Here is an 18,362-nt window from a genome sequence, read left to right on the forward strand (position 1 = left end):
GTATTTCTGACTGAATTTTCCTTGTCATCTTTTTAATATTTTTTTCATATTCAAGTTTTAAATCTTTTAAATTAGACCATTTTCACCCATTAAAAACTTCAAATCTTAAAAGCATGAATACTTAAATATATTTAAGGGTGTCATAAGTTCATATTGAATATACAGTTTATTATATAGCTTCTCTAAAACTGGTTAACAAACAGGTGACAAATGCAATCATAGAAAAACTCAGAACTGTCACATGTAAATAACACAAGACCCGCTGTAACCATGCTTACCTGAGAAAGGCAGGCAGTGATTCCAAAAAATATTTGACATGACTCCGGGGAAAAACCGTTCACTCTGTTTTATAGTTATTAAGATTACAATGAAATAAGATTAGTGCAACCTGTATTTCGCTAACAGACACTACCCACCCCGTCCCTCCCACTCAGTCCATTTACAAAAGCGACAGACCTAACATGGCCAAAGAGAGTGCAGGGCAGACTAGAACAAAGAGAAGCGGGTGGCACAGAAAGAACTGAGCAATTTTCTGTAAAGCACATTTTAAAATCCAATCTCTGCACTTACATAATAAATCAAATAAGCACAATATACTCATGGGGGAAACCAGTTGACCTCTAACAGCTAGCTAACTACACACACACATATATAAACACACATGCACATACACAAGCATGCACACATATGGCACAGCAATTATTTTAAAAGCAAATTTAAAATGTCTTAAGTTTATTTTACAATGAAACATTAATGTGACTGCTTCTATTGCACAATAGAAAGAACCTTTCATAAAAGAGCTCAGTTGAGTCCTAGCTTTATCGTCATCACTAACTTGGTGAACTTAGGCAAGACAATTGCAAGCTTCAGTTTCCCATATAAAACAAGAGCTGGAATATATATATAATTCCTTCCTAGGCCTAAAACTGATTTTTAAAATTTATTCAAAATGATTACTGAGGCCAGGCACAGTGGTTCACGCCTGTAATCCTAGCACTCTGGAAGGCCGAGGCAGGAGGATCACTGGAGGTCAGGAGATCAAGACCATCCTGAGCAAGAGAAAGACATCGTCTCTACAAAAAACAGAAAAAATTAGCCAGGTGTGTTGGTGCGCACCTGTAATCCCAGCTACACAAGAGGCTGAAGCAGGAGGATCACTTGAGTTCAGGAGTTTGAGGTTGCAACGAGCTATAATGATGCCACTGCACTCTAGCTGGGGCAACAGAGCAAGACTCTGCCTCAAAAACAAAACAACACACCAAAATGATCACTAAGAGCCTACTATGAGCCAGACACTGGGAATGTGGCTAAATATGAGGCAGACATGATCTCTATGTGCCTATACTTTATAGTCTATTTAAAGCAAACACAATGACTGTTTCTGAACAATGTGGAGTGTGCAGAAATTAAAATGGGCTAAGGTATTAATATTACTTCTCTTTCCCTATAGGAGAAAAATATACCTATTAAGATAGGTGAATTAAGAAAAATATCAGATTGAAAATTCTGTTGCAATTGCGAAGTCTCCTAAACAGGTAGACAGATATATTGACTAATTTTATAAACATCTGAGACCTCTCCAACTGAAATAAACTCTAGAGTCCAACATGACACCTTCAGCCCCATTATCCAAGATCCGTTTTCATCTTCCTATCTTAGCTCAGGATTGTCTACTCCCAAAGACTTGGGAAACATTAACAAAGGCAAATCTCAGAGTGCAGCGTCTACCAGAGAGTATGGGGGATTGGGTTCCCTTTTCCCATTCCTTCAGGCTTCTTGTGAATAGGCAAGTAAGAGCTCAAAGGAGATGACTAGAATGTTTATTGTAGCACAATTCACAACTGCAAAGATGTGGAAACAACCCAAGTGCCCATCAATACATGAGTGGATTAATAAAATGTGTTATCTGTATACCATGGAGTTCTACTCAGCCACAAAAAACAACGGTGATCTAGCACCTCTTGTATTATCCTGGATGGAGCTGGAGCCCATTCTACTAAGTGAAGTATCAGAAGAATGGAAAAACAAGCACCACATGTACTCACCATCAAATTGGTATTAACTGATCAACACTTATGCACACACATAGTAATAACATTCCTCAGGTGTCGGGCAGGTGGGAGGGGAGTGGAGGGGATGGGTATATTCACACCTAATGGATGGGGTGCACACCGTCTGGGGGATGGACACACTTGAAGCTCTGACTCAGGTGGGGCAAAGGCAATATACATAACCTAAACATTTGTACCCCCATGATATGCTGAAATTTAAAATAAATAAATAAGTAAATAAATGAGATGACAGCTTCTTAAGGAAGTATTGTGTGGAGAGTAAACAACCTAGAACGGGAAAACTAGCTTTTCATCCTCAAAAATATCCATCCCTCTCCCAGTTCTTTTTACCTGTGCTTATAAAGAAAACAAAAACAAAATAAAAAAACAACAAAATACCTAGGAACTAATTTCCTCCAAATCTTTGGACTATAGATAAGAAGATGAGAAATGTTAGAATTTTTTAGTTGGAGTTGCTAAAGTTCTGCACATCCTCCAAGAACTGCTATTTTTGTTTTTGTTTTAAGATAGCACCTCACTCTGTAGCCCTGGCTAGAGTACACTGACATCATCCTAGGTCACAGCAACCTCAAACCTCTGGCTTAAGTGGTCCTCCTGCCTCAGTCTCCCAAGTAGCTGGGACTACAGGTGCGCTCTGCCACGCATGGCTAATTTTTTTCTATTTTTGTAGAGATGGGGTCTCACTCTTGCTCAGTCTTGAACTCCTAAGTTCAACAATCCTCCCACCTTGGCCTCCCAGAGTGCTAGGATTACAGGCGTGACCCACAGCCCCCAGCCAACAACTGCTTTTAAAGGAATGTTTTTTCTGTTTATTAGAGGTCCTCTATAAATATCTCACTAAAATAAGATTCCTTCCACCTCCATTAATTCAATAGATAGTAAGTATATTCAAGGGAACTGCCTGGCAGAGCCATGGGGTGAAGACATAATCTCTTGCCAGGTCTAAAATTTTTAACAATGTAACTATATGGTATCAGGTACTCTTAAAAGTGATTCCCACGATCAGGTTGTGCTTGGTGTGACTCGCCAGGGAAGCTCATTCTTTCAGAGGGAAACAGGTGCCATCGGGCCTGGCAGAGTGAAGAGGGGGCCTGTAGCACGCATCACTTCGGGTCCTGCTGCAGTGCTGGAGCAGGCGCACGGCAAGCAATGCTCCATGAGCACACACAGGCACGCAAGGAGGCTCCCTGCAGACAGAACCGTGTCTTCTCACAACTCTATTTCCAGTACCCAACCCACAGCATATGTGTACTGAATTAATATGCCTTCTCTCCAAAGTAATTAAAAAGATTAACAATGCATGTTAGGAAACTAAAAATTGTCTTCTCATGTTCTCTTCTCCAGTCTAGTCTTCAAATAGTTCACGATTTGGTTCACACAGACTTAGAATTTTAGAAAGATTCTTTGTCTAGCTAGCACCACAAAAGCCAAAGAGAACTAGAACTTGTGCCTGCCAGCTCCTGGCCTAGAGCTACTTGTCATAGCTGGTCCCCCTTTTACACCGGATTAAGGTACATAAAGTGTGGTAAGGGGTGGAAAACAGGAGGGACAGAGGATGCAGACAAAACCATTTGCCCTAACCAATGAATTCATTCACTAACTCTCATCTCCACCTTCAACCCAGAGTTATTCTTTCTTCCCTCCCCACTCGGCAAAAGGATACGGCAGAAGAGCTCCACACTGCACGGACAAAGTCACCCAAGAAGGCTGAAAAAGAGAAGAGTACCTCAAATGAAAAATTGTTTTCAATTTATAATCAAAATGACATTATTTTACTAGTGTTGCTCCTAGAAATTAAAAGACTGTTATAACCGATCTTAAAACATCCAGATTACAAGTATGAATATTCAAGTAGTAGAAAAGATTAGTTATTAACGCCCCTGGTGAAAAACCCAATTATAAAATGAAGCACCACCATGTTTAAAAAAAATTATGCACAGACATTTAAATTCCAGGTTTACACAATTACTAATGCCAGCCTCACAGCTGGAGGGACAGGGAACGGCTCCCCACCCCACCCTGCGGCCCCCGCACCCAGTCAGCCCCTCATCTGGCCCCTTCTCAAATCCTGAATTCAATCAAATCTAAATTCATAAGGTTTTTTTTTAGTGAAGCCAAGTAGATACAATGTTTGTAAACCACAAAAATTACTTCTGTCTGGTAATTTATTATAAATTTCAAAACTCAGACTAATTATAAAACAGATTACTTCCTTTTTAAGATATTTTTTAAAAATTATCTTATATTTCTATGTTTAACCTTTAAAATTACACTAATCATTGAAGCTCTACTTCACAAAATTAATACCTAAAAACACAGTAATGCCCACATTCCTATATTCTGGAAGCCAGCTGACTTCCAGAAACTTCAGCCAACTGAAACATATATATATACCCATTACCCATCCATCAATTCATTCATCAAATATTTATTGAAAATCTCTTTTGTGCAGAGATGTACAAGGTGCTGGGGTGATAACAATGAAAAAGAGAAATGCAGTCTTTGCTCTCCTGCAACTCATATTCTAGGCTGATCTTCAAACTATTTTTGTCATGTACACCTTAAATGAATTTCAGACAAAGAAATGTCCTCCCCCTCATCATTTTTTAGATTAAATCTACAATTTTTCAGCACTTTAAATAAGCAATTTTCTGTAAGATAGGCATATTAAATATTTTATAAAATAAAGAATGGCTATACTTGGGATAATCACTTTATGATGATTTGATAATTTTACCAAAGGTTTTAACTAACTTATTGGACAAGCTGCACCAAATCTGAAAGCAAGCACTTAATGTTTCTATCCATGCATTTTATCCAACAAAAATCTTCACATTTTTTAATAGTCCTGGGAAAATTCCAGTTAAATTTAAGGAATGGGCTAGCATCAGGAACAGGTATTGGCTTTGACTCTTCTGAATACAGAACACCCTCACGTCAGCCAAGCATTATTCTCAACAGTGACACCAGGAGCGCCTCAGAGCCCACAGGTCCAAGATTGAGCATTAAGTGAGGATTTTCTGAAGCCACTATTTCTAGCTGTCCCTTTTTCTGGTGTCCAGGATTTTTAGAGCCTGGGCCAATGCACTATAAGATTAGGCTGGGTGATGATATGACTCTTGTGTAGAAGTGGGAGGGGACCACTGTGACACAGGCATGTTCCCAGATAGTCTTAGGAAGGACCAACCTGAAAATGGTCCCTCCAACCATCCACGCAACATGCACCCCACAAAGCCTTCCCCCTGGGGATTTGGGATGGGGTATCCTAGTTTAAAGACTGCTGGTGTAGCTCTCGTAAAGTCCCGTCCAAGAAGTTGAATTAAGCCGAGGCCCTCAATCAGGTAAGTCTAGATAAAATAATGCAAAGTTAAGAAGTAGGCCACAATCAAGGTGAGCAAAGGTGTGATATATAAAAAAAGGGAAAAAAAGAAGTAGGCCACAGTATAAAGCAGAAATGGAGAACTATAAAATATAAAAGCACAGGAATAAGGAGCTATTTATCCTAAAGGCAAAGAGCAATATATAAAAATAAACCCACTATATGTCAGCATAATTAACATTTCCAATGGTGTCCCAAGACCACTGAGAAAAATCTATTAAAAATATTATTTAAAAATTTTTGGTGCCTAAAGAAGCAGGTTTTAGACATTTATAAAATTCAAATATGTAAATGATGGATAAACTGTCACTATGCATAAGCATGCCTTATTTTTTAAATGCTCTGTCAAATTTAATATCAAGGTAAAGCCAGGGACATGCCCCTAGGGAACCAGGTCTCAGCCTTCAGGCAGCTAAATGCAGACTCAACTATTAGCAGTAGGATCCAAAATGAGAAAGGCCTGTAGGTGCAAACTAAGAGTATTAGGATCTACTAGAACTACCTTAGAGTGAACAGAAACTGTTGGGTCAGCTCTGAAAAATGCTACCACTCTGTAATGTAACACACTAGTCCCTGGACAAGATAGGTGCTGCCACAAGTTACAAGCTGGCTGGAACGCTGAACTAGGTGCAGATGAAATATGCTAGCATCCAGTCTACAGTGCTACAGCCACAGGGAGAAGGCAGTGGGATGGGGATATGCTATAGTAAACTGGACTGGCAAAATGGTGGCAATCACAGAAGCTAACTGCTAATTGCACGAGTGACGGGTATTCTTACGCAGCCCTATTAAATATTTTCCCGAGAATAAGAGTACTGTGCCAAACGTAAGACGACTGCTGTGTTTAGCTTAGAACTTTACTGAGGAATGATCACCACTCTAAAATGTCACCTCACAGCTGGGGATTCCACTTGTGGGACATTAACGATCAATCTGCATTTTTGTAGCAGTCACATTCAGTGATTCCATACACAGCGGCATCTGAAAATTTCATCCCATCCTCTGTACTCAAGTATTTACACATTGAAATACATACTTATTATTATTTGCTTTCCTTTTATTTCTCATTTATATTTCAGTTTGAGCAATTTATGTTATATATATTTTTTACATGAATTCATTTCAGGATAATAAAGGGGGTGCTACAAAGTATTTATTACAAAGGGGGTGGTTTAAGAACTACTGCTGTAGTTGGTCAGGCAACAATGACCTAGGCCCCAAAAATATGTTAGTAAGATTATTTTCACTACAAAATCTGCCTAAGATATGCAAAGTCACTTTAATGAGACAATAGCTCCAGGCTACTGCCTGGATGATAACAAGGGAAGGGACTGAGATTCGGTCCCTATAGCTAAGGAGAAGGAAGCAAACCAGGGACAGAAACATGGTCCAAGGAAGAAGGTGCCCTAGCTCACAGCCTTGTCCCTGTGACAAGTCATACAAAGTGGCATCAGGTGAACCGCCCAGGAAACCTGCCGATAATCAGGCTTCACAAAAGAACCTGCACACGAAGTGCGCCTGAGCCGGCCATGCTCAAACAAGCACTCTACGCGTGAATGAGACCATGATCTTCACGGCTGCAAATTCATACTCGTTCTGACTTAGCAGTGTCTTTAGAGTCTGGCATATAAAAACCTTCTCTTGAGGTATCCACTTTCAGGTTTATTTTCAAAATCCAGGTTTGTGAGCCTTCGAAGCAGAGTTTCAAACCCTGGATACTAGTGAGGTTACCACTTCCCAGTCGCCAGACAGCTTCTCTGCTCCCCAATTCTACTTAATGGCCGTCTTTCTCTTTTTGTTTTCCTAATTTCAAAGACAGGGTCTGCTCGTGTTGCCCAGGCTGGAGTTCAGTGGCTACTCACAGACATGATCATTGCACACTGCAGCCTCAAACTCCTGGACTGAAGCAATGCTCCACCTCCCGGGTAGCTGCAACTACGGAAACGTGCCACTGTCCCCGGCTATGCCACTTCACCCGGCAGGCAATCTTAACTCCTAACACTATTAGTATTAAACACAGTAACTTTCATACTGATTTTTTTTAAGGCAAAAGGATTGAAGAAGAGGGGGAAAAAACGGTAGTGGTTTAGAACTATTTCTGAATATCTAATGGAGAAGAAAGAAAACTGAAGGATCAGAATTAAAGAATTAACAAATTTTAAAAACATGCATTTAACAGCAGTCAACTCACCAGCTGCAACAAAGCAGCACACAGAATCTGCACAACTTGCCCACCAGCTGAAGCCCTGACCTTCTACAATAAACTACTCATAGGTCAAGGTGGACAGCCATCCAGATGGACACCAGATGGACAGTGTGAGTAATGGTCATTGTGACCCTGGTCAGAAAATAAACAGCATAATTAATGGAGAAGAGGATGCCCTTCAGCTGGTCTAACTGAAAATTAGGACCACTTGCCACAGCGGGGGTAGAAAGTAACCCTTCCTCCTCAAGAGTTAGCTCTGGATAGGCTTTTAGAATCAAATACACTCTTATTATAATCCGAACCCCACCTGAATCCTACACATCTGCTTCCTACAACAGGTTTCCTTGGCTTAGAGAGCTTCCAGGCAGTAATAAAACGAGATCACGCCTACAGGAGGTGCAAAAGATGATCTAGAATGATTTATAATATATAGAAACCTTGCTGTATCTTGTTTTAACTGATAGGGCCTGAAGCTAAGGTAGGTTGAGATGTTAAAGGCCTTTATTCACCTGGCGACTTTCCACATAAAGCAGAATGTCAGCAAAGACCCCTGAGAAGGGCTACGCTGAAACTTCAACGTATCACTTGCAAGATACATGATGAAAAGATATAAAACAAATCATATTTACTACCGACCTTTACGACAGGTAAGTCAAAGACTTCCCTGGCTTCTCCAACCTCTGGATTGTCCCCATCCTCCGAAATTATGTGTGAGGCCAGCGCGTTGTAGGAGACTTCTTTAGCTTTTCCAGCTTTCAGAAGCTGAATAACCTAAAAAAAGCAAAAAAAAAGAGAAATCCACGCAAACTAAAATGGAAAATACTGTATTGCATTCTTAATTTAAATAAATAATTATTGGGAATAACAAAAATTTTTAATAAAAACACACCCTATTCCCCATATAAAATTAACAGCCTCTCCTTTTACTCTGAATAACATGCCAATGAAACACCGGGGGACAATAAAAAGCAGCAAATCTTGATTCAGTGGCCAAGTACGGAGGCTACAGTGTGCCAAGCCCTTGACGTCATCTGTCCTGAAGACAGACAGACGGGACAGATGAGGACACAGCACAGTACCTGACTGGTTACACACATGACACTCCTGGGCTTCCAACTCAAAGGCTTGGAGATGGGTAGTTTCACCACAATTAGGGAAAGTTTCTGGAACAGCAGATATATGAGCAGAATCCTTACGAATTTATAGGTGTCAGACAGGCAAAAATATACATAGTGTTGGGGGAGGGAACAGTGTTCAAGGCACTGGGCAGGTGAATATAGACCACACCATAAACGCTCTGTCTTCTATGCTACGAAAGGAAGTTTGCATTTCATTCTGAGGTATGTGCAGAGGCAGTGAAGGAGTTCACGCCAGAAGTAGCACGATGAGATTTTACATCAAGATGACGGTCGCCGTGCCAAGAATGGATGAGGTTGACTCCATGAGTAAAGACAGGAGGCCGGTTAAGAAACAACTGCAATAATCCAGGTGAAAGAGGCAGGTAACTGGACTAAGGCAACGTCACTAAGGAGGATACAAAGAAGGAAGATGTGAGAGCAGCAGCCACGGTGACGGGAGTGGTATCAGCAGGAGAGGAATGACCGAAAGGCTGGGAAGTAGCAGGACCATTCACTGAGGGGCATGTCAGAGGAACAGAGGGCAGGGAACGCAAGAGCGTGTTTCAGTTTGGGCACATTGTTCTTTGGGGGCCAAGTATAATAGCTGGGCAAGAGGCATCCGGTTCTATTTAGAAGAGGATGTGGATCTCCCCTGATAGAAAGTCGCCAGCATATTCTACAGATGGGAGAATGAGATCCCCAGAGGGCAGGGAACTGGGCCACCCACTGCAACAGACAGCTCAGGGCCAGGTGGTGGGGCAGTGTCAGAGCAGAGCAGTGTCAGCAGAAGCCAGGGGAGGTGAGCGTTCAGAAACAGTCAATAGTCAAATGCATCAGAGAAGGTGAGCAAGGTACACACTGAACGAACACACCAGTGTGGAAGCAATATTGTGCCCACATAGCTAATGCGACCCACAAGTAGGACAACCTTTTTAGAATATTTTATTGACCATCAATAGGAAGGAACTAGAGCAGATGCTAAAACTTCTTTAATAAATGAGAAAGCAATGGTTGCCGGCCAGGAGCCACTTTCCCTTTCGTTGTTCCCTTGACCTCTAAGCATCTTTAGCTTCTCACATCCATTCGACTCGTCTTGCAGAAAAAGGCACCCCCTTCTACTACCCTCTAGTCTGCATTTCAGACCCCACTGCCTTTTCTATGAGCCTTGCAATTCCAACCTCTCCTGTCCACAGCTACGCTCCCTCCTCCCAGAAAGTCTCCCACGTCCTTAGACAACGTGCTGAGACAATTCCTGTGTGGGACACGTTCCTCCCCTGTCATTTTCTCTTCCTCAGGCACCTTCCTCTGCTTCCTTTCAGTGACAGATTTCCTCAGTCTAATCTGTCTTCACTCCCCAGTCTTCAAGTCCCTGCAGTCCAGCTCCTTCCGTCAACACCACTGAAAATACTTCTTCAAAGTTTTCACGGCCTTCGAGGATACCAAAACCAATAGCTTCTTTTCAATCGTCACACTACCGAATCTCTATCTTAATAGATGTCTCATGTCACTCGCTCCAGATGCAGTGATATCACACCGATGTATCCCAAATATATTAATGCCTTCATTCCTCAGCACACACATTCCACACGGACAGAACCATCTTGCACTCTCTTAACTCCTGCTTGTTTCGAGACCCAGCTGAAACTGCTTCTACTGACTGACATTTCCATGGTGTCTCCTAGGCATTCCAGGGGAGAAATCTGCTCTTTCAGTACCTGTCACCTTGTCCTGTAATGTGTCCAGGTGTGCTACCTTCCCCCACCAAAAAGGGGCCCTCAAGGAGAGGTACCCTGTCTTTTTCTTCTTTAGAGTACATGGTACCTAGTCCAATGCCTGAAATACACCAGTGTTCAACACGTGAACTTTCTATAAGATTCAGAGAATCTGATGTTCAGGCTCTTAACTTTTCAGAAAATACACTATTTCAGATGAAAGTGGTTTTCCAGGGACATTTTTAAGCACTTAGGTTTGATTAATACTTGAGCAAATATGGTTCCAGTTCACCTGCTTCCAGGTTTTAAGTAACATTTGGTTCAAGTCCCCTGTAAAAGCCAAAGTCCTAAATGAAAACAGGAAAAGTAGAGGTGGGAGAGAAGAACGGTGGCTAGCGGGGAGGGGGCCAAAAAAAAGGGAAATTATCAATACTGGAAAAAGCTAGCAGTGTTACAGGCACTCATTTTAACCACTCGGGGCTCAGCACATGTTTAACTCTTTAAATTCAAAGCTAGAAGTCTTACCACCCTGAAGTTACAGTGGAAAAAAATCCAAGAAAGTTCAAGTACCAAGACAAGTACGAGCCTCGCGCAAGTCCTTCCGTACTACCCAGTCTAAGTGTTAGCCGCTGCCCGTCCAGGCCTAACTCTCATCACCTGGCACCTCCATCCTCCTCCGAGCTTAGCACGCTGTGACACCCAAGCCGACATAACTGCATAGTTAAACTTCGAGAAAGGAAGCATGTGGAAGACTGACCCGAACAGGCTCCTCCACTACGATTCACTCCTACCAGGGACCGGTAACAGTGTGATGATTAAACAGATGTATTACTTGGGAAAACCCACAATATGAGCCCAAACTGCAAAAAATTAAACGTTTGATGTGATAATGGTGCTATCAGGTTATTTTCCATTTACTGTATACTTCACCCAATTAGGAAAAGCAAAGAATAGTAGTGCAACCCCCACATGCAGGGACCCACGCAGGTGGGAAGGGAGCTGCTCAGCCCCGCGCGCGACCGGAGCGGCCCCGGGCCACTGTCCCCATCGCTGCCAGAGGTCCCCGGCCCCACCTGTCTCCTGGTCCTCCTCAGACCCGCTCTCCTGGGAGCCGAGACACCCAGAGCGGGGCAGGGTGAGGATGCAGCGCCACGAGAAGCCCGCTCCCGAAGTAAGCGGGGCCGAAGCGGCGCCGGCGCGGGGCCCGCGGGCGGGGGGCGGTGGCGGGCGGCCCAGGCCGGGCGCGGGGCCGGGCCAGGCCCCCACGTGCCTCCGTCCGCGCCGTCCCGTGGTCCCTTCCCCCCACCCCTCCCCCTCGCAGCCGCGGCCCCACCCGCGCCGGGCTGCCCCTGCCCCGCGCAGCCAGGCCGGTGGCCCTCGGGGGGACCTCGGCGGACCTCTGCGGCCCCGACGTTTGGCGCCGGGCGCGCGCCCGCGGCGAGAGCGGGGACGGGAGCGCGGACGCGGACGCGGGCGTGGAGGGAGCCGCGGCAGGTGCGGGCACGGTACCTGCGGGTCGATGTCGCCCACCGCGTAATACTTGACCTCCCGGAACATCTCCTCAGGAACTTTGGGCGCCTGCTCCGACATGGTCGCGGCAGCCCGGAAGGCTCCGCGACGGCTCCCGGCCCCGCCCACCCCCCGCCCCCGGCCCCCGGCCCCCGCGCGGCTCGCTGCGGCCGGCGCCCCCGCTCGCTCAGCCAACAGCCCGGCCCGCGCGGCCCCGGCCCGGTCCTGCGAATCGGGGCCCGCTCCCCCGCCCTCCGCGCCCCCGCCCGCGCCAAGCGCCCGAAGCGCGGGAGCCGCGCGCGCCCTGCGGGACGCACCATCCCGCCCGGCCGCCGAGGGGGAGCGCGGAGAAGCCGCCCGGCAGCCGGCGCCGCCCCGCGCCTGTGCCGCCTTCCGCGGCCCCGGGGACGCCGGCCTCGCTCCGCTCCCCGTGGGCACTGGGGGCCTGAGGCCGGCGCGGGGCGGCGAGGGGGGCCCGGGGGTGCGGGGAAGCCCGCTCTCCCCTGCGGAGGGCCCGAGTGAGCCGGTCCCGGGAAAGACGGGAACGGGCCGGCCCCTCCCGTCACCACACGCGGCCGCTCGCGGGCGGCGCATGCGCGCAGGAGAGGGCGGGTCTCCCGGCGGGCGGCGGTGACGGTGGCTACGGCTGCGAGCGCGGCCTCCTCGGGCTTCGGGCGGCCGCCGAGTAGTTCTGTGTCCCCGCCGTTTGCGGCGGCCGCGAGGGCAGCCGGACCCGGAGTCACGCCTCAGCCCCTCCGGCCGAGGGAGGCGCGTGGCCCGGCCTACACCGCGCTGGCCCCGGCTCCCACGGTGACGGATTCCCGAGGCTTGCGCCTCCCGGACGCCACCGCCGCGGCGGGTACGTGGGGTCGGGCCCAGGTGCTGGGCGGGCGCTCGGGGGGTCTCGCCCGATCCGAGCTCGGACGCGCGGTGTGGACGCCGCCCCAGGCTGGGCAGTTCGGGGTTCCCCGCATCTCGGCCGTGACTTGCCTTTGTCTGCTGCCGTGGTCCGCGGGGATGTGTCCGGTCCGTCCATGTTGGGGAGTTCTAGAAGGCAGAGCCCTGGCGGGACCCAGCCGCCTTCGGGGAGCCCTGGCGTTGGACAGGTCAGCACTTGGCAACGGTGGTCTCCGTCCGTGTTTACTCTGCATCCAGCCCCCTCCTCCCATCGGGTTCGTGCTCCGTGACCGCTGGATGGCAAAACGTGGAGAAACTGGGCCCCGGTGCTGCGTGCGGCCTTTTCGCCACGTGTCTCCAGTGTCCCCGCAAACCAGCGTTAATAGTGTCAGTTTAAATTCAAAGCATGATCAATTTGTTGATAACCTTCAGAGAATAAACAGCCTGCTTACTGCTGATACCAGTTTGGATAAATGTAATACATGTCTCATTTTCTATCTTGCAAAATTAGATTACCTGAACCTAGGAAAAAATAAAAGTTTAATGTGAAATTAGAAAAAAAAGTAGAGTTGGGAACGTTTAACTCAAATTGTACCTACTGGTGGAAACTTGAGGTGCTTACTTAGATTATTTCCAAATGGCTTTTTAAAAACACATCTCTGTATTGTATACAATGGTCTCAGTCCTGGTCTCATGTACTGTTCAGCTTACCTAGCCACACACCCCTTAAACTTAGGTATGAAAGGTTTAGTAAACCTTTAGTTTCGGTTTATAGACTACAACATCTAGCCTCATGAAAGGAACAGAATACTTAAGTTAGAGGTAGAAGCAGGCCAGAGTTATTACAGGAGAAACTGGGAGCCCAAAGGGCATTGTTTGTGGGAAGGACTCAGTCAGCTGACCCACAGGGAACAGCTGCCACCAATAGTCATTTACTAACTCAGTGTAGGAAACAGAAATCAAGTTAGGAGAAAGTGTAAATTATCCCAAATCCTATATCCAGAAGCAACCACTATTGGATTCCTTCCAGGGATTGTCCTATATGAATATTTTTTCCTTAAAAAAAAAAAATCATACCCCACACACACTATTCTGTTGCTTGTCCAAATAAAAAAGAAATAATAGATCTACATCATTTAATGGATACATAGTACTATATTGTTTGTGCCGCAATTTAGCTGTACATTTTTGCACATTTGTTGTTTCCAATTTAGCAGTTGTAAACAAGGCGGCAATGATGCAGTCACGTTAAAATAGGAATATATGTGTAATGTGTTGCATTGCCCAGTACCCATCCCCCATCACCGAGCACAGTGCCTCAGCACACAGTGAGTGTGGCAGTCGGGAGGCCTTACACCAGTGGATCTCAACCTTGGACGATTAGCCCCCAGGGAACATTTGGCAATGTCTGGAGACTTACTTTTGGTCACAACTAGAGAGCAGGGGGTGCTGCTGGCATCTGGTGGTAGAGGCCAGTGTTAGGTCTGGAGCTCAGAGAGACACACGAAACCTCATGTGTAGCAAAGTGCTATTTATTTTGGGCAGATGGGTGGAGGCCGAAAAAGGCGTCCACAAGAGAAAAGGGGAGAGTCTTGGGTTTTACAGAGAGTTTTTCTGGGAGGAGTAAGGAAAGTGAGTTTCCCTCTTGGATTTCATTGCTGTATCTCCCTAGGGGTCTGGCAAAGGCTACATGCCTAATATACCCCTAGGAAAGGGAGGGTTTTATCAGAAGTTTCGGTAGAAGTTTGGGGAGGGTGAATTCTTTAAGCCTAACAGCCAGGAAGTGTACAGTCCTCTATAACAAAGAACCTGTGCAAATGTTAATAGTACGCACTGAGAACCCTGGCTTAAGATCATGTTGTAACTACATCTCAGTGCATTAAGACTTTGGAAGTTTCCTGCCCATAACTCCTCGGTAGCTTTCTCAGTGTGAACTAAAATACAGTTGTAAGGCTCACCCCCGCCACCGCTGACTGAATGGACCCCCTCATGGCCGGAGTAATATCCTAAAACTAAATTGCCTGCCAGGAGGAAGGAGGTCAGAAATACCTTATCATGCCCCCCCTCCCTTCGTGGGGACATCCTTTGTAACCCATTAACAAGCCTAAGGGTATGCAAAACAAACCTACAGCTCCTCAATTTACATAACAAATACATGGGTGGCTTGTCTCTTATAAACGGCAACTATGTTAAAACATTCCAAGCCTTTAGACAAAGCTTCATGTCTTTAGCCAATTACAAGCCAGGAATCTTTAAACCCACATATAACCTATAGCCCCCCCCACCCCCTGCTTCCAGATGGCCTACCTTTTCGGGCCAAACCAACGTATGCCTCCCACGTATTGATTTATGACTTTACCTGTAACCCCTGTCTCCCTGAAATATATAAAACCAAACTAACCCAGCCACAGCGAGTCCACTTGCTCAAGGCCTCTTGGGTGTGGTTCCAGGTCATGATCCTCAAATTTGACTCAGAATAACTCTCTTTAAAATTATTTTGCAGAGTTTGGCTTTTTTTCCGTTGACATAAGACAGCTTTCCTCCAAACGAGGACTCAGGGCTGCTGTCATCGTGCGGCCTTGCCAGCTACACACATGAGGAGGAGGCACGTAGACTGTCATGGAGGAGGCTCTCTGGCCAGGCCTAGCAAGAAGAGCACATGTCCAACCCCATCCACTTCCACTGTCCAGAACCTGGTCTCAGGACCCTGACCTAAGCTGCTCAGGAGGCTCCTGGGTCTTCCCACGTGTCCAGGAAAAGAAAATGGCATTGATGGCATCTTGCCAGGTTTTGCCATTTTTAGTTCTCAAAAAAATTCTGTAAATTAAGATTAGAGAATGCAATATAACAGAAACTTCTCAAATTTCAGAACAACCCCTAGCTACTCAAAAGGTACTTGTTTTATTTGGGGTTGTGGGTTTATATGAAAAGGATGAATAGTGTTCCTTTTTAAAAATTAAACACTGGAGGTATCTGTCAAAGGCCTGTGATGGATACATGCCGGCCCACTCCTCACCTGGGGTCTACACTCCGTCCTTCTCCACCTACCAGGGCACTGACCTTGATAGAATATACTAGTAGACTCCCTCACGGGGCACTCTGGCCTCCAGTTGAATTCGGTTAATGGGGAGCCCCAGCGGAATGTTGAAAAGGGAGGGAGGGGTGAAAAGGGAGCGAGGGGGGAGGTGTGAGCGTGTTTGTTTTCCAGCTTGCCTTGAGCTGACAAAGGAGCCGGTTCAGTACAGTCTCCTTCCAGGTCCCGGGACTCCTTCCTCTCATCCCTCGCCCCCAGGGGTGGTGGGACCTCCCCTGCTTCTCCCCCTAGGCCCCTTCACTGCCCGTGCATCCTGCCCACAGCTTTCTAAGTAGCCCCTTGATAAACTTTCTTGGATCATCCTAATTTCACGTGCCGTTTCCAATGGTGACCCCACTGTAGTGGACATGAAAACCTTAGAGGGATAATGAGAAAGTCTTTCTTTTAAATACTACATTTGCCCTAAAAAAGTTAACAAGTACTTGGATGCAAACGCAGCGGAGACTTAGGGAAGAGGAGCCGGAGTGGGAGCAGCGAGAGGAAGCGGATGTGGAGAGGTCAAGGACACAGCTCTGAAGGAAGGGGCGTAAGTCACAGATAAGAGGAAGCCAAAATCCTGGTATTGCTGAATGAAAAGTTGCACATTTTAGATGTTAAATAATTGATAATTTGAAGTAAAGTAAAAATGGGGAATAATGAAAAATAACCGGCTGTGTCCGGTACAGGAAGATCCTGGCGTCCCGCCAGAGGCGGCCGTTGTGTTTGAGACTTAGCTGGATCCAGCAGCCGTGGTGCAGAGAAAAGCGGGCAGCTTGCCGGCTGTTTAACGGTAAGTGCCTTGTGTCAAACTGGCTGCGGGATTGACTGTTTACTCATGTTGCGAGCTGAATTGCGTTCCCCCCAAAGACATATTGGATCTTAAGTAAGATCCTGACCCCCAGTACCTGTGAATGTGACCTTATTCGGAAATAAGATCTTTGCACATGTAATCAAGTTGAGATTAGGGTGGTGTCCTAAATCCAATCACTGGTGTCCTTGTAAGAAGAGGTCAACTTAGACACGCAGACACAGGGAGAATGCCAAGTGGTGACCAAAGCAGGGGTTGGAGTGCCGCGTCTACAAGCCAAGGAACGCCAAGGATTGCCAACAACACCAGAAGGCAGAGGAGGCCAGGAAGATCCTCCTAGAACCTTCAGAGAGAGTGTGGTCCCACTGCCACTTTGATTTTGGACTTCTGCCTCAGGAACTGAGAGAATCAATTTCTGCTGTTGAAGCCCACCAGTGTGCGGTGCTTTGTCACCGCAGGCCTACATCACTAATGACACCATCTCTGAAGGACAACTACCAACTGCCAGACGTGTACGTTTTTAAAACTTTCACAGTCTTGACAAACAGCCAGGGTTGAAAACTTACACTGTAAAAGCATATGTTTGTAAGTATTCAGTTTGCCCACAACTTTTATATTCACCAAATGGGAAAAATAAGGAATACCTGAAAATGCACATTTTGCTAGGGGGAGTGGGGTGGTAGTCAAGGTAAATCTAAAAATTAATAAAATGTTGGTCCATGTTCCAACTGATTTAAGCCAAACGGCATACTATGTATGCTCTGCCAAAAATTATAACAATAAAAAGTTATTACACCAGAAAATTGGTTCCCCTGATCATCACCTAAATACAAATCTGGGAACGACACCAATTGGATATCAGACTGAGGTGGGGGGGGGAGGGGATGGGGGTATGCCTACACAATGAGTGCATTGTGCACCGTTTGGGGAGCGGTAACACTTGAAGGTGCTGACTCGGGAAGGGGGGGTGGGGAAGGGAGGGATATATACCTACATGATGGGTGCAATGTGCACGACCTGGGGAACAGACACGTCTGCAGCTCTGGCTTGGGGGGATAGGCGGAACAGGAGCAACGTATGTAACCTGAAATTCTGTATCCCCCATAACAAGATGAAATAAAAAATAAAAAAAAATAAAAAAGTTATTACAGCCTAAGAGTGGCCCCAGAATGCCCACGAACTGCGTGACAATTTTATTAAAATAAAGTTATTTCAACTTCTTTGTTTTCTTTTGATGTGTTTGCTATTCCCTCCCGTCCCCCCAACCCCAGCATCACACAATCCGGTGGCCACTTGGAGCCTGGGGGGTCTATCAGTAACTCCACTGTGTTATGCTGCGGCAATTCCCAAATGTCACTGGCTTACCACAAAGTTCACTTCTCACTCACGCTATATGTTGGCTGCAGGACAGATGTGGCTCTGTTCTCCTTGTCTTGTTTCTAGAACCTAAGGCAGAGGGATGTGCGGTTCTAGTGACTGAGGGGAAAAGAATAATGGCAATACCATGTCATAGTTCTAGAACTTCCCTTTGGAATTCACTCACGTTTCTCTTGCCACAGCCGGTCTCGTGGCCACGCCTGGTGTCCAC

At 46.2% G+C, this 18,362-nt stretch overlaps 1 protein-coding gene across 2 annotated transcripts in view; it reads right to left on the bottom strand.

Annotated features, from left to right (window-relative positions):
* PAXIP1 (PAX interacting protein 1) overlaps positions 1 to 12,282 on the bottom strand; it is a 58,429-nt gene extending 46,147 nt beyond the window's left edge. Inside the window, exons 1-4 of one of the 2 annotated variants that reach the window (XM_069461281.1) lie at positions 11,997 to 12,282; positions 8,294 to 8,428; positions 3,736 to 3,779; positions 279 to 342 (exon numbers count right to left, since the gene is read on the bottom strand). In XM_069461281.1, the coding sequence (XP_069317382.1) occupies positions 279 to 342; positions 3,736 to 3,779; positions 8,294 to 8,428; positions 11,997 to 12,077 (324 nt within the window). In that variant the 5' untranslated portion in view covers positions 12,078 to 12,282. The remainder of the gene's footprint in view (positions 1 to 278; positions 343 to 3,735; positions 3,780 to 8,293; positions 8,429 to 11,996) is intronic. The other variant, XM_069461280.1, reaches the window with a different exon arrangement.
* Positions 12,283 to 18,362: the final 6,080 nt, after the last annotated feature.

This window comes from Eulemur rufifrons, chromosome 29, assembly GCF_041146395.1.
Source record: "Eulemur rufifrons isolate Redbay chromosome 29, OSU_ERuf_1, whole genome shotgun sequence".
NCBI lineage: Eukaryota > Metazoa > Chordata > Mammalia > Primates > Lemuridae > Eulemur > Eulemur rufifrons.